This window comes from Pseudomyrmex gracilis, unplaced genomic scaffold, assembly GCF_002006095.1.
Source record: "Pseudomyrmex gracilis isolate BER0280 unplaced genomic scaffold, ASM200609v1 scaffold_154, whole genome shotgun sequence".
NCBI lineage: Eukaryota > Metazoa > Arthropoda > Insecta > Hymenoptera > Formicidae > Pseudomyrmex > Pseudomyrmex gracilis.
In genome coordinates, this window is record NW_018020738.1 from 72565 (window position 1) to 89421 (window position 16857).

Sequence of the window (16857 nt, forward strand, 5' to 3'; positions counted from 1 at the left end):
CCTTTGATCGTCGGGACGACGATCTGAAGAGGAGGGGGGCAGTGTTACGCGGGGGTCACCGCGTATGTGTCGCGGGAGCCGCGTGAACGGCGCGACTGTCGGTTACCGGGCGACGACGGTTTGTTAAAAAAGAAGAGAAGAGGATAGAAGAATCGCGACCGCGGATCTGTCACGACGTGTTTCGGCGATTTGTACAACGAGCTGTTCTTTCTTTGGATTTTATTGTAATAAAGTGTGTTTGTTGAAAAGCCGCGTACCCTCTCATTTCCGCGAACGGTTACGTGAATCGCGCGGCTCGGTTACGGAGCCGGATTGAGCGCCGCGAACGTAACAATACAAACATATGGTTGCAGATATCAAGATTTTGATCCTTCAGTCTTACTTAAAATACTTATTAGATCCTGTCCGTATGGCTATAATGGCTGTCTCATGCTTATTCTGTCCGTACATCGTGATAAGTGCACCGTTCCTGTCATACAAATGTGAAAATCTTTCCACTTATTAAACTTATTAATTTTACGTCTTTATCCGTTCTTTTTTTATAGTAAAACCCGCACTTTGTTTAAAACTAATAATTTGTATGTAGACTTCTATGTGTATATATATATATATATATATAGACAATATATTATATTTATTATTTATTTATTTACATCAGCCTTCCCGGCCAAGAAGGGGAGGCTTTACAAGCTTTCTAATTTCACCCATCCATCCATACCTTAACGTCTCCCATTCTCCAAACCTACACATATCGTTTTCTTACCCTAACTTTTACTTTGTACATTATCTTAATTAACTTACGTTCTAAATTGCACATAACATTGCCCTTCTAATGTCCACGCATATCTTACAACTTGACACTTAAACCTATTCTCTATCTCCTATAATCTCTATCTCTTCCCCCAATCGTGATTAACCTCTAACTTTCTTCTTCTTCTTGTTGACTAGAAAGAGTTTGTACTAATTTGCTTCTTTCCTTCTTCCTTTTTTCTTTTTCTTTCCAGACTCTTACTAAGATTTCTCCTTTCTCTTTCTCTAGTTTATCATTAAATATTCTCTCCGACTTTTCCTTCGTATTCTTACCTAGATTATTAAACTATCCTTTAGCAGTCTCACATTCTCCTACGTAATGATTGAATTCATCCCGTCCATTTTCACAGAATACACAACCTTTTTGTCCTTCTTCCAGCCAATATTTGTTGTTCTCCTCCATGGGACTTGGTTAGGTGGCGTGCGTGAGCACATACATGGTTGTGAGAACGTGCGATATAATAGCGATTTTGTTAGACAAAGAGAATAGGGAAGAGAAAACAGAAAAGAAAGGAAGGCGGGAGACAAGAGGTTATGGCAGCAAAAGGTGCGGAGGCAGGAAAGGTAGGAAAATTGACAAAACTTAGGAAAGAGAAAGAAGAGAAGCAAAGACAATTAGAGTTTCCGATAGAAGAAAAGGAGACGAGTAAGACGGAAAAGAAAAAGGTTGTTCTCCTCCATATTTCCACACCTTACTCCTACTAGTGCTCTTATCTGGTCACCTTCTATTGTCATCACCAGCTTCTTTTTCTGTAAGTATTCCGGCTTCCTTAAGTTCTTATTTAATTCTTTGTATCTTTTATTGTACTTCGCCTCTCTTATCTTACTATCTATAATTTGTCTTTGTATGTCCCTCTCTCTTTCCATCAGCATATCCTCTATCTCTACATTCGTATTCTCCATTTCCTCCCACGCTAGACAATATATTATATAATTATCTTTTTATAAAAAAAAAAAAAAAAAAGAAATTCTGTTTTGGAATGTGGCTGGTATAAGGGGACAAGATGTTGATTTTTGGAATTTTGTAAAGACATTGTTACGCCTATTGTAAAAATGTGATTTACAATTCGCGTAGGTGCAAAGTGAGAGCCGACAAATTGCAAAATAGTTGGGAAGGTCCATTCAAACTTGTCAAAAAGCTGAGCGACATGTATTGCATTCGACGTTCAAAAGAAGACCACCGCAAATTCTTTCGTAACGCGTTACATTAAATGCGAGCTAAAATACGAAAGGAAAAGACACTTAGATCTAATGGAAGAATGAAAAAAAAGGAGAAGACTTGGAAAATTAGAATAAATCCCATAGAACAAGAAAATAAGAATTTCGACTTTGACACATCGTGCTCCCAATAAAGGCACTTCCTTTGAGCCCTTTACAGGTGACTTCCTTTTATTCGAGCGATCCTCCTTTGCAACGCAAACCTTACACGAGTTGCATCAATTTTCTATATCTTTCTTACATGTAACCCAGAAGAAACGCTTACGAATCTCGTCTAGAGTCTTATTCACGCTAAAATGATTTCCTGAAGGCGCATCATGTGCCCCCTTCAAAATTGAAGTTATCCTCTGCCGAGAGGAACAATGATCTGCAGAAAACTCGATTTCAAATTAGGTCAATTCCTAAACAAAACACCATTATAACGTAAGTACTCTCTTTAAAAGGTTACAAATGAATGTTTTGGGCCCGCTGCCGACGTTCTCTTTGGAAAATAAATATCTCCTGGTAGGCACAAAACAATTTCGAATAACTTCGAAATTAATTAACCATCACGTTATTGCAAGACAAAAAGTTAAACATTTTCTACCGCGTTTGTGTAATAATTAAAATCACCAAGAAATACACAGGAAAAGAGCACACGTTCAACCCGTTAGAGGCGCGGCCCACGCGCACTGAACGAGATGTGCAGACTTGTTCGTTGCATGATCAGGTGAGTATATATAAAGTTAAGAACCTAATCGTGGAGGAGAAAAAAGGAAAAAGGAGAAGAAAGAAGAACAAGTGTAAAATTAGTGTATTAACCAATAATAAATAGTGTGTTTAACACACTATAACTAATAACCAGTTGGTTAAAATATTGTTGTGAAAAAACTTGCAATAAATAAAGAGTAAAAGTAAAAGAGGCACATCAACTTTACTCTTTATTCATTGCGCTCCACGTACATCTATTTATTCAGATCCGCGATCGCGATAGCGCGCACAGCACACGTGGGCGGACTGCGAGTATCTCGCTCTCGAAAAGATCTATTTATCCGTATGGAAAACTAGAGAACCGCGAGCGAGATCATTTGACGTAAATAATGCAAAAAAAAAAAAAAAAAAAAACTATATAAAATTACATAACATATAAATCTTGCTCAACATATATGTTTTCGCATTTCCGAAATCGAATATATATACTTTTTCGATTTTTAAAAATCGAGGAAGTCAACGAATGTCACGACAATATGATGCATTTCTCGCTTTGAAAGGTCTTTGCAAGAGGCAAAGTTTTAAAATATTGGAACTTATTTTTCTCAACTTTAGTCTTTGCAACGAATGTACAAATATCTAGAATTGAGATCTGTATGATTTTACGCGACATCCTCTACTCAGTTTTAGAAAAACATTATTTATCTAATTAAAAAGTTTTACTTCCAATCTTCGTCAAAAAAACTTGATACCGTATATATCAACTATAAAACAATTAATGTTACAAATGATTGTGTTAATAAAGTTACTTTTGATATAAAAGAAAATATTTTAATGGTATTATTAGCGATCAAGCGTATGAACTATTTCTCTTTTTCGAGACGAAGTAATTTATTCCGGGTCAGTGCGCAATGACATCTGAGACTTTTTTTCTCTTGTTTAACAATGCAGTCGAGATGATTCTGCAAATATCGCAGAATTGTTTGTACAATCGATACTTCTCGAGTTTCGAGATTATCGATGCGGACAGCGCTGATACGATTTGAAATTTACAATTCGCGCCGTCCGCCTACGTTATTCACACATGAACAGTTTCTATGCATAACATTTTCCCCTGAGGTTCAAGGCTTATTGCAAGCAGAGGAAGCAAAAAGGTTCACTTTGTGGTATCGCGTTAAAAGAATATCGAAATATAATTCAAAAGAAACGTCTACATGCAACACCTACCTTCGCAGCCGTTTGCCGATAGTCCATAGTGGCCCGTATCGCAGTGATCGCACCGGAAACCGACGACACCCGGAGCGCACCTGCACGAACCGCTTACGGGATCGCAGTTCTTGTCGATGGCACCCACGTCGCAGTCGCATTCTCGACAACCCACGATCACATTCCCGTAGCCCTCGATGCAGGAAGAGCAGTCACGACCGGTGAACAAAGGTGCGCAGGGACACTGACCTGTTGTCTGGTCGCATTGAAGCGAAGTGGAGCCAAGAGAAAAGCAATTGCAAGCTGGAACAAAGAAAAACACAAACTAGAAAAATAAAGATGTACAAATATTCCAAAACGCTTCGAAAGTTGAATAATAAGAATCGTCACAAATAGAATAATATAATCTATATAATAAAAAAAAAAAATTTTTCAAATATATTTATCATATTAGTTCTCGCCGCTTTTAATGAAAGTCAGAAATATATTGATAGTGGAATAACTAAATTCATTAATAATAGAAGAAGCAAAAGTTATATTGTGTTTGTTAAAATTCTGACATCTAAATTTTGTTTTTATTTCATTTTCTTATAATTCCAATAACCAAGACAAGGAAATATTTTGACAACATTAAATTAAGAATCTCAGATTGTCTTAATATTATTTTTGATATAGCAATATTGTAAGTTATATGCATGTAAAGCAGTTATACTAACGCGTGCAATTCTGTTCCAAAGGATTTCCGAAATGCGCCTCTTTACATCTTTCACATTTCCAGCCTTCGGTGTTGCCGCGGCATTCCAAGCAGCGACCCGTTTCTTGATCACAGGCACCGCCATTGCAAGGACATCGCTGACAAGTGCCGCCGGGTGTCAACGGATTGCCGTAGAATCCTACATCACAACTTTTGACGAAGATTGAAATTAAAACTTTTTAATTAGATAAATAACGTTTTTCTAAAACTGAGATGTCGCGTAAAATCATACAGATCTCAATTCTAGATATTTGTTCATTCGTTGCAACTAAAGTTGAGGAAAAAAAGTTCCGATATTTTAAAACTTTGTGTACTTAAAAAATAAAAAATAAAAAATGATATATAAATATATAATAATGTAAAATAAAACAAACTCACCTTTCGCAATGATCCCCAGTGTATCCTTCGGGACATTGTGTGCAAATGTAACTACTGTTAATATCAGTAGGATCATCCAGTTGACAGCTAGGACTAAAATTGTTGGATTCGATGGTAAGAGGGCAAGCGCATCTTTTACAGTCTTCACTGGTGCCTCTTGTTGCGATACCGTAATATCCCGTGGTGCAACGATCGCATTTCGGGCCCACCGTGTGATGTTCACATGTCTGAAAATTACACGCATACAAGTTACGCACATAAATTAAAAGGATTTTTAAAAATCAATTTTACTATATGATTGAGTTGACGATAACTATATCGATAAAGTAGTTCGCGCAATATAATAGCGAGATCGGGATTTATAAATCACTAGACTGTTGTATCGGCTGAAGATTAAATAGTATGTTTTATATATTGAAGCAAAATTTTATACATAAGAAACTTACCCCACATTCATCCAATGCAAGATCGCAAGAACCAGCGTGGCCGTTGCAATCGCATTTCACGCACATGTGACGATTTCGATGATCGGAACCGTTTACGATCACTTTCGTATATCCCCAACTACATTTCTCGCAGGACATTCCTGCATACCCTTCAGGACACTCGCACATCTCGACTAGATTCTCGGTTTCACCATCTGATGATAATTCGCCTATCACTAATGTGGGAGATAAGAGACTAAAAACAAAAAAAAACAAAAATACAATTATTATTAGAAATTTTTATTCAAAATACAACAATTAATTTCAGTTTATACTATCTAAATGCAATGAAAATTAGTGAATTATGTACCTTCCTTCAATTTGTTCCGAATGATACTGCGCTCTTATCATCAGATGTTTGAGATCGGCGAGAATACGCATCATCTGAATCCTCGTAACAGAAGCGCCGCGAAACTCGGCTTTCCTCAATCTTTCCGGGATGTTTAAACCTTCGTCCGGTAAATGATACCAACCGTGTTCTCGTAAAGAAACCACGATTTCAGCTTCCTCACCATTGTACTGCTCCTCGCCGTACGCTATGCGCATTCCATTGTTGCCCTTTGCAAGAAGATTATACATAATATTGCGTGTATATTTTTTTTTCTCAGCTACACTAATATGTATACAATAAGATATTTACAACTAGGATCACGTTGGCCTCCGTGGTCGGTTTACCACTACTGTCGCCTCGCATGACGGCCCATCTAACGGAGTATGTGAGATTACTACCGTACGAGGATAGGCGGTTTCCCGTATAGATCTGCGGTGCCAGCCAGAAAGGACTGTCGTATTCGACGTCGACCGCCGCCACGGTTAACCATCCGTTGTCCGCGTCCAATGTGGGAACAATTTCACGAGACGCATTCATGTCGGTCACCAACCAGTTCTCTGTCGTAAAGATCTGAAATAAGTGAAGAACCACACGATTTGACTCCCATTGTCCCACACAACATAAGATTTTGCACACTTGTATATAGTCACAAACTTCCAATTTTTTTTTTTAATTTTAATTAAAACTGCAATTTACATTGTGAGCAACTTTAAATAAAAAAATTATTATCATGTTTAAACTTGCTAGCATAGTTCGCGTGTTCGCTCCTCATACTGAATGCTATTACCGTCAGCGTAATTGCGGCGTCTGCAATTTATCGGCGGTACCGATAAACTATAATTGTCCTTTTATCCAATTTATCGCGCGACGAGAACGTCGCCTAAGATAAACGCTCCAACATGCCCGCGGGAAAACGTCAACGTTCTAATCGTTGCGCGGATTTTACACCTGCTTGCCGGTTCCCGACATTTGACAAACGAGAGTTTTCCTTTTCATAAATAAAAGATAAATCTCTCTTTTAATATGTATGTGAAATTATAGAGAATTATACGACTCTGTTATTAAACGAAATATCTCAATAAGTGACTTGTCATAATGATCATGAAATAATCTCAATTTATTCTCACGATTATCATTTAATGTGCTCACTGTAATTTATCTTTGTTTTTAAATAACAAAATATAAAGCAAATGTAAATGTGACACAACACATCTTCTTTTCACTTTCTTATTGTAAAAAAACAAAAGGCACTTACTGTGCTATACGATAATCTCGCAGTGGTGCAGCGATCTGTTGCGTCGAAACAATAGCAGGGCAAGCATCCGTCTAGATTGTCTCTCGTGAGAGCAAAATATTCCGGTTTACATCGATCGCACAAATCTCCCTCGACGTTCGTCTTGCACAAGCAGTTGCCTTCGCAATCGTGATTTGGCAAAGTCCCGCGGAAATCGCAGGGGCACGGTATACAATCGGGAAACTGACGATAACCGGCAGCACACCGGTCACACTTATATCCCGAATATCCGAGTTTACACTCGCAAGCACCTGCTACCTAAAATAATTATCAAACATATTCGTATTACAAACAAATTTTAACAGAAGAATCATTAGAACAATTTGCAAGTGATATATCAGTTATTGTAGATTTAATTAGCGAAAGATAGTCAACGATAAATGAACAATAAATGTGTTTCAAAAAATTGGCATTTGAAAAGATAGTTTATTTTTATGCAAAAAACTCTTACTTTTCCTTTGCGCGTGTAGGAATCATCGGGAGTGCAGTAGCCTGTGCTACCATGCATGTTGCAGTCACAGGGAAGACATGGTTCAGGAGCATTAGGCGCAACGCCATTCGGTCTGTAGTAACCGGCCTTGCATTTTTCGCAATTAATACCGGTTGTGTGTTCCTACACAAATGTTTTCAATAAATTGTTATCAGTCAGATATTAATTTGAAATATATTCTTAAAATTCTTGAGAATTTTATTTTCTCTTTTTTCTCTCTCTCTCTTTTTTTTGAACAAATATATCGACAAGTTTAAATTTGTTTCTAAGTCCATTCCAATTTCGATCATATAATTACAAATAAAATATACAGTTTAAAAATCAACAATAAAATCCTCACAAATAAAACAAACAGCATAACAACTGCAAATATATTATTCCGAATGCTTCATACACACAATTATTTTGCACAAATGCAAAATCTTTTCATATTTCACAAACAGATGCGATTTTATTATATCCAAACATATACACAGTTTATAAACAGTTTAAACTTTCTTATTATTTTTCATTAACTCACCGTGCAATTGACACACACACCACCGCCGCGGTACTTCCCACGAATATCCATGGACATTTTTCTGTCGGCCACTTCCTGGTCGTAAATGCAGGACGTTGAATGCCCATTGCAGTTGCATTTCTCACAGTGAAAGCCCTTGCCAGCTGTGCCGGGTTTCCACGGGATCTGATTGTACATGGGGCAACATTTTTCACATCTTTCGCCGCACGTGTGGCGCTGGCATTCACATTCCTGATGCTGAAAGATAACAACAAAATGCTCTTATCAGATTCCGTGCAAAATGCTATTAAATTTCGCGCATTTATTAAGTCACATAGCGAACGTAATATCGCGAATTTAACACACAAATAAAAACAGTTACACTTTGAGGGTTAGATGCGATATCAAGTTGGTCTTTGTGTTAGTTTTATTTATCACTGCCCGTATATATATCTCGTCCATTCATAGTTGCGAACAGCCGAGAAGTCATTAACATCCCGTAGTTTCTTATCATCGCGAGTATATATGTTTCGCATTTTACTATGTCTGTGAATTCCTGTTTCGATTCACCAAGTGGTCAATAAACAAGAAACTCATATCGCGTCGAAGCGTCGTAAAAATTCCGCGTGCGGAATACTACGCAAAGATCAATGTCCATTTCACGGAACAGCGTAACGTTTATGATAGAACATTGCAAATCACACAACCGATCCATTGTCGATATATTAAACGAAGATATTTATGAAATTTAACACCTTATCACATTTGTGTAAAGTCACACTCGTCCGACTTCGCATCGACACTCCCGAGACCGTTTTTACGAGATTTGACCAAAAAACAAAGGAAACGTATTTGCAAAACAATCCAACGTCGCAACAGTTGCGAAACGGCGCGAAAATAAATATAGCGTAAGCGAAGATAGCCGAAACATGGCGGAAACAGCCGAACGACGCGATAAAGGACAGAAATATGTATATACATAAATTCCAAGATTTTGAAAACAAACACGGTCGTCCTTGTTGAAGGAATTTGTATGTAAATCAACCAATATATCGAACGAACAAAAACGAACACAAAACATTTAACATAGACAATAAACGAATTTGTTTGTTACTTTGACTCTCTTAAAGAATTGAGATATACATCACATTTGTTTTCTAATTCTGCAAATCTATAAAAACAAATACAAAAAATGTTCGTACTTACCCCATGATGAACGCTGTATCGACATCGGGTCGCATGTCCAGAGCACACACAACGTCCTCCAATGGTAATCTCTTTAATTGAATAAAAGGCCGACCTCTTGTTGACGAAGATATCGCCGCCACGGTGAAGACCCTGAAGACGAAGTTGCACGTATCTCGCTTGTGTGAATTCCTGCAGATTCTCGCTGTGATTCAACGCTCCGCGTCGACCGTGTACAAAATACGTGTGAATCTACATAACAAATAATTAAAACAATTTTTTGTTACAAATTTTATTCGCCCGACATGTACTCGATTGTGTGGATAAATAATTAGATTTCGGAAAACACAAATTTGCGAAACAATTTTTCGATAATTACAATTTATTCTTCGCTGTGAATATCTTCTCACTATCGGACAACGATGTTCACACGTCGCGAGCACAAGCCAAACTGAACGTTCGTTCTTCGATTCTCGACTGTTCGAATAACACACAACATACGCTTTATCCTTTATCCTCTATTTCGAGCGCGCAAACACGCAAAAACGATACCAGATACGATACGTATTCACATTTCGACAACATTCGACGCTTTGAAATAGGAAAAGTTACGCAAAATATTCACGAAATATTACGATTGAGTAGAAACATTTTTATTACACTTTACGAAAGTTTTTGCAAATTTTCAATAAGAGAAATTGTTAGATTATGCCGCGTTATTTTATGATTTTTAACGCAAAATCATAAAAAAACACACATAAACAGTCGCGCAATGACTGAGTTCTGGCGGTAATTTTCTATAAATATATAATAATAAATATGTAGTAGTGATAAATAAAAGACGGAATATATAAATACACCTGATCTTTTCGAAGGTGAATCCTTTTGAAGTTCGTCCAGTACTCTGTAAGTATTTCAGGTTTGCTGCTTTATCAACACTGAGTAACTATCGCGAAAATTTTGGAATCAATTTCGATTAAAATAATTTTGTTTTATTTCCAAAATTATTATTTATTTATTATAACGCATCCAAAAACACGACAAAAAATCTCAATTGGAATCACTTTTGAAAAACACAATAACCACTCTCTGATTGATCAATTGCCGAAATAGAACAAAAAAATGACAAGTTAATATCTCAAGAAGAACACAAAAGTCAAAATAATGTCAGTTTGACGTCATATTGACCAGATTTACGTCAGTTTTTGATTTTAATAAAAATCTTGATCTCTCAAATGACTTAAAAAATGACTTTTGAGAAAAATTCGAGATTTTGAGAAAAATTCGAGATTTTGAGAGAAAAAGAATTTCAAAAAATGACGACATTATTTTGACTTTGCTGTTCTCCTTGGGATCTTCACCACATTAGAACACATAAATGTTTCTGCAGACGAACTGAGAATTTTCAATGATCTCAAGACGCTTTCGTGCTATTATTTCGTATAAAAGAAAGAAATAAAAAAAAAGAAAAAAAAAGTAAGAAAGAGGGCGAAGAAACGGGATCTACCGGAAGCGAGCACAGACCGGCAATTTTGTAAAATCCGCGCCCGGATAATCATCCAATCGCGTAATTGCACACACGAGCGATCTGCGTAAAACCGACGATTAACGACGCCCGAGTGGCGATCGTGAGGATTTTCGCAAGGATCATTGATAATGACACGCTTAGTGGCCACAAAAAAAAAAAGTATCGATCGTAAACACCGCTTCTTATTGCGTTATGTATCTGACGCGTAACGAACGCCGCTTTAATATTCGCGTAATTCCGTCGACGGAATTTTCTTAAAGAAGAATTTTTAGACAATATTTTAATCGTTTGATCTGAATAATAGAAAGATTTTGTTGCGAAGAAATCAAACAGTGCGGTAATTTTGTGTTGTTAATATTTACGACAAAAATAATAGTGACATTAAAGAGAGAATTAAATCTGACAATATGTGTATATATAAATCACACATGTTTGACATTTGAATATCAAATTATTGTATAAATAAGTGAAGGGAAAAGACTCATTTCCAGACTGATCGAATATTGTCAGCGTGTAGGTTCGCCTGACTGGTAGCCTGACATTTGTACGCGGGACATTATTAGAGATAGGTCGTTATATTATAGTTGGTAATTTTCTAAAGGACTCTCGTACACGCTCGCGGAAAACGCGAACCTTTTGCGCGGACGATTTTTATTCGCGTTTAATTAATCCTTGCTCGCGCATCGAGTTTACGACAAATATGTTATTTGCACACACCGGTAATATAATGAACATAATGGCACTCTCCAAGTAGTTGTGTTTTTTTTTTATTCTTTTAATTTTTTGTTACGTTAGTAACGCAATGTTGCGTTATTATCATTGTGCCATTATGTTACGTGTATGTGAGGCATATTAATGCGCGCGGAACGTGCGGCACTATTTTCGCGACGATAACTTTCTTACACGCGTCGTAATGTTACCTCATGCGTGACGATAATGTAGCATTTACATCGTTATCGGCGTTGCGTCGGAGAGTAATGCGTTTCTTTGTGGTAAAGAAATTTGTAAGTCACTACTTCCTTCATCGTTTCATTAACCGAGCCGTTGCGTTTATGTCGTAAAGATTTTCTTGGAAAGGTGCGCGCGCGCGCGTATGCAATCGCATACGTCCGTGAAAAATGTTATTACCTTTAATTAGCGTATGCAATCGTATTAAACGCCATATGTTATAGTCACCGCTATCAAAGAGAGAGAGAGAGAGAGAGAAAGGAGAAAAGGCTTCTGTCATAAACTATTTAAAAAATTTTTGCAATTAAATATTTTAAAAAATGGTTAAAAGGAATAAAATTAATTATTAAAAAAAAAAGTTAAATACAAAACGAGCTTATTAAGGGATAACAAATTGTCCGCATCGTTCGACGGTAAACTTCTGGTATCTCTTCATTATCCCAATCACTGTGCAAATCTCTGAAACATTCCGCGACCGGGGGAATAAACGATGATCATCACGTGACGAGGATTGCCTCCTCTCTCTCGGAAAGGGACATCATCTCTTTTTTCTTCCTCGCGCCGAGAGACATCCCTCTCTTTATACGAAACGACGGCGAGTGCCGTTTCGAATTCCCCGATCTTTTTCGTTCCTCCCGCCCGGTTTGCGCGCAGAAGCGTAAAACTAAACCAAGCTTTTCCCTCCTATGGAAGGTGTACGTAAAGCAATACTTCCTTATACGGCGAGATGTAGCGCCGTACATGGCCGGAATGTAGGGATCGCCGTTTTTGTATCATCGATTCCCTCTCCGTACCTCTGTCTCTCACTCTTTCTTTTATTTCCTCCCTTCCTCTTTTATCGTGAGATTCTGTTCGCACGAAACCGATTCTGCGTGTTCTCTCGTATGCTCGCGAATTACAAGCTTTAATTATCAGCCGAACTACCGAGAATTTTGAGTCGACCTGTTATCAGAGCGCCTCTTGTTCAACCCTTCCCGTACGTAATCTTTTTGATGAACAGTTATTGAGATTTGCGGTACGTGTGTGCGATGTATGTAACTGCAATTTTTGTTCCCAGAAATAGAAATTTCCGAATAAAGAACGCGGAAATGTGCGAGAGACGAAAAAACCGAGGTTCAAAAATCGCACGAGAGAAGTTTGCATCGGGCAAGTCGACAATTAACATCCGATCGTTCGATGTAACCAAAAAAAAACATGTGGCGATTCGTCGCTGAAGAACAAACAAACAATTAAAGTCGCGGTTTCGGCAATCAGCGAAAGATCGCGAGGTATCCTAAATAATACAAGCGATTGTCCCTTATTAGGCGCCGCGCGTGCTTTCCTTTTACAGGAACCCGTCGGGATTCCCTTCTTAGCCACACCGCGCCATTCGCAGATGATTTACTTCTTTGTCCACATCTTTGGAATTTAATAGCGCTCGCTTGCCGACGCTAATTAACCACCGGCACTGATTGCCCACCGGACACACACGGTCGTAATATCCGATTTCATTCTGCGTTATTGTTGCGATTGGGATATTAATAATTTTGGATACTTCCTTTTCGATGTTTTTTTGTGCTTAAATCTTCAATTAATTACGCACTGCAGACGCTACAAACGTGTGGCGAGCTTACTTTACATTTGATAAACGACACGGCGAGCGCCGCTTGCTTGATATATAAATAAATGTGTTATTTGTTTTATTTATTCGTTCTATAACTGAGAGATATTTATTTTTGTATAAACGTTTCGTGGTTTCTTTTACGAAATATTTTTGAAAATTTGATAAAAATTACAAGAACTTAGTAATTATCTGGAATGTGCAAAAAATCCAGATTCGATTCCTTCGGCCAAGATGTTTTTTTTTTGCAAGAAAAATGTTAAATGTCTCTCATAGAAGTGTAAATTGGATATTTCACATATATCAGATACAAGTCAAGCGTCTTGTATGAATTTTCAAATTAAATTTAGTTCAAATCTCCTTGTGTATTAATTTTCACACTTTTAAGGAAAAAAATATAATTGCGCGTACATCCGGCACCTTGGCTAGCATATCGACTCCAATACTTGGTTGAAAATTAAACAAAGAAAAGTGTCCTTACCACGCCGTTCTCCATAGGAGTTTGCCTCGAGTATTGGCTGGTGCATATAGCCTCGTCGTCTTCGATGTTGACGTGTTTTCCCGTGACAGGCAACAAGGAATATCTCGTCCAGCATTCCTCATCGCTCGGCGCGTAGTACTGCCACGGCTTGAAGTTCTTGCCGTCCAGAGACTTCTCCAGGATCCAGGCCGCGGGTCGCGGCGAATTCGCGGCCTTCACTAACACGTACTCCACCTGATAGATCTGAAACCGCAAGGTGTAACTTCAAGAGAGAGGAATTACATGCCCTCCCCCGTATTATCTCTACACGCCTACGATTATCTGCGCTATATTCCCCTCCCGTTTCTCGTGTGTGTTAAGATAAAACTCGCGAGGTTAATGGCGGGGATCCGGATTTGCAGGTCTCCCGCGGCTCGTCAGAGAATCCTGTCGGGATCGTGTGATGGATAATTAATTCCAAGCAACCGCAGATCTCGCGCAGCGCAACCTGATATCCCGTCTCGCTTTTCGTATATCGTAATGTAATCGATTCGTCGACAAGACAAAATAATGTAATCATAAAACTTACATAGAAATATAAATAAATATAATTAAATTTTTATAAATATATATATAATTAAATTTTTATAAAGATAAAAGTAGATTACTGCATTTTTTATTTCACTTTTTTTCCAAGAATACAATAAAAATATAGGAAAAACTGTTCTTTGATCATTTATCAAGAGGAAAAATACTCGGCGTGAAAAAACGCCGAGTTTCGCAAGCTATCGGCGGGAAACGGTACGGTCGCGCACACGCGGCCGCAGTCGCGATTTAACAAGACAGGAATTCTTCATCGTGCCGCATCTTTGTTACAGTCGTTGTTGTCGTTGTCCTCGTTGTGTCGTCGTTATGGCGGCTATTGTGAGTCCGAACCGACAACGCCCACTTTCGGACCATAAAGACAGATCGCATGACCGCGATACCGGCTTCGTTTCCTTCTAAGGGCTTCGTCCGGAACGGCCGATTCGAGCCCGTGTGCGGAGAGAGAAGCTGACTTCAATTATCCCGTCCCTTTTACCGCGTAGACAAAACGTACGTGCGCGCATTGTGCGTGACGTAAAAAAAAAAATATGAAGATTCGATCGAACTGCCCCTCGGGGAATCGGCGATAACGTATCGATGCGTGATCTGCAGTCTGCGGAATTAGTGCCCTTCTTGCTGTTGCGTGACAGGCGACATATCGAGTTGGATGCGCCCATTTCTCGATCGGCCGTTTCTTCGACTCGCGGCGTGTATACACACACACGCGCGCGTACACACACGATATAACAAGACGCGCGAAGCTGCAGGGGAAATATTTGCGCATCGCCACCGCTACGACAAGAGCAAAGGAAAAAGGGGAAAAGCAGTTGCACGAGGCTGCGGTCTCTCGCCCGACGTTTACCCGTCTTTTACCAGCCAAATATTTACGTTGGCCGCGCGCGCACATGCTTCCTCCGGGTTCCGATCGCTCTCTCCGTCGGCATCTCGCGTGCCTCCTCGGTCGTGTTACGGGGGGTAGGTCGCAAGTAAGTAAACCGCGCGTTTAATAGCTCAAGGTTGCCTCTCTTTCCTCTCTGCGACGCGAAAAACATTCGGATTTATTTATCGTCAGAGCGCACGACAGAATTATCGACGAAGAACGAAGCGTGCAATGTTTAAACGTGCGTGTCTTGACTTGGAAAGAAAAAAGGTCGTCGACTTATTATCAAAGGAGAATAAATGGGAACCAGAAGCTAGATCTGGAAATCTGAGAGATGTCACGTGGTTCGCATCTTGAAAAAAATTTATGTATTTGTTTCTTCTCTGTGTAACGAGACGAGAGATAAACAAATCGGTGAAAAGTCATAAACATTCCGGTGAGACCGGAAAAGTATCTGATAAATGTCAGATAACAGAACGACGATTTGATAAACCTGTTTTGAGCGACGAATATACGTCGCACGCACGCACACACACAATCCGGAATTTGTCAAATTCTATATTTTCCCAAAGGATCAGAATTCTTTGTATTTTCGTGAGACGACCGGATAAAATACAGAAATTCTTCGAAAAGTATTCTCTGCGTTTTTAATTTCTCGCTCCTTTAATCCAGTTATTTTGAATGGCATTTCTCGAATATCGATGTAACAAGCGGCGGAAGGATCGTAATATCGCGTGAGAGCAAGTCGATGTTTCTCGTAGATTGTGTTAAAAGTGTTTCAGGGCGGACCACTTAGTTTCACGCCGCGTTCAGAGTAAACACGTGTAAATACTAAGCGGGATTGGATAACCTTGCGCGAGAAGGCACGTCAAGGGTCGTACTTGACGCGTTCTGTCGTGGCCTTCCGACACATACACGTCAGTGGCGTCTACATTGCGACGTATAAAATTTTACGATAAATGAGATAAAAATTCGAGTGTTACGCACACATGTGTGTTTATAACAAATGACAATAAATTAAGCGCAATATCCGAACTAATCGAATTTAAATTGTGCAAAAATCGTGAATTTAAATTGTTTAAATTTCTCGAATCACCGTGTTCCCACGTTCTTTCACCTCGCAAAACCGTCATGAAACCGCTCGCAGCGTCTAAGCTCGCCATTTCAGGCGCGATCCCCCGTCGCTTCTTCCGCGGAAATGAAAAGTAGTCGGCACGGGAGTCGCGTTCGTATCCGGCGCGATCCGAGAAACACGGTTATATGTTTTGCCGCGATCTCCGCGAAAGAACAACCGGAGAATTCCTGAAACACGCCGACCACGTGACACACAGTGCATAAGAGAGAGAGAGAGAGAGAGATATACGGCAAGCGGCTCCCACGATCCGACCCCCTGCTTCCGAGGCTTTAAAACACATCCACGAAGGAGGCATCCTTGTAAGGATGCGACTAGCATCGGGATCGAATGACAGAAATGGCATTATAGCCGGCGCGTAGATGAAGAAAGTCGATAACGTCT

At 39.1% G+C, this 16857-nt stretch overlaps 1 protein-coding gene across 1 annotated transcript in view; it reads right to left on the reverse strand.

The window, feature by feature from the left end:
• The window catches only part of LOC109857294 (laminin subunit alpha-1-like), a 79310-nt gene that overhangs the window by 23830 nt on the left and 38623 nt on the right, over positions 1-16857 (reverse strand). The window contains exons 4-14 of the mRNA XM_020433466.1: positions 13898-14140; positions 9362-9592; positions 8177-8413; positions 7618-7779; positions 7128-7424; positions 6182-6442; positions 5852-6099; positions 5503-5737; positions 5057-5283; positions 4641-4828; positions 3946-4227 (exon numbers count right to left, since the gene is read on the reverse strand). Coding sequence (XP_020289055.1) covers positions 3946-4227; positions 4641-4828; positions 5057-5283; positions 5503-5737; positions 5852-6099; positions 6182-6442; positions 7128-7424; positions 7618-7779; positions 8177-8413; positions 9362-9592; positions 13898-14140 — 2611 coding nt within the window. The remainder of the gene's footprint in view (positions 1-3945; positions 4228-4640; positions 4829-5056; positions 5284-5502; positions 5738-5851; positions 6100-6181; positions 6443-7127; positions 7425-7617; positions 7780-8176; positions 8414-9361; positions 9593-13897; positions 14141-16857) is intronic.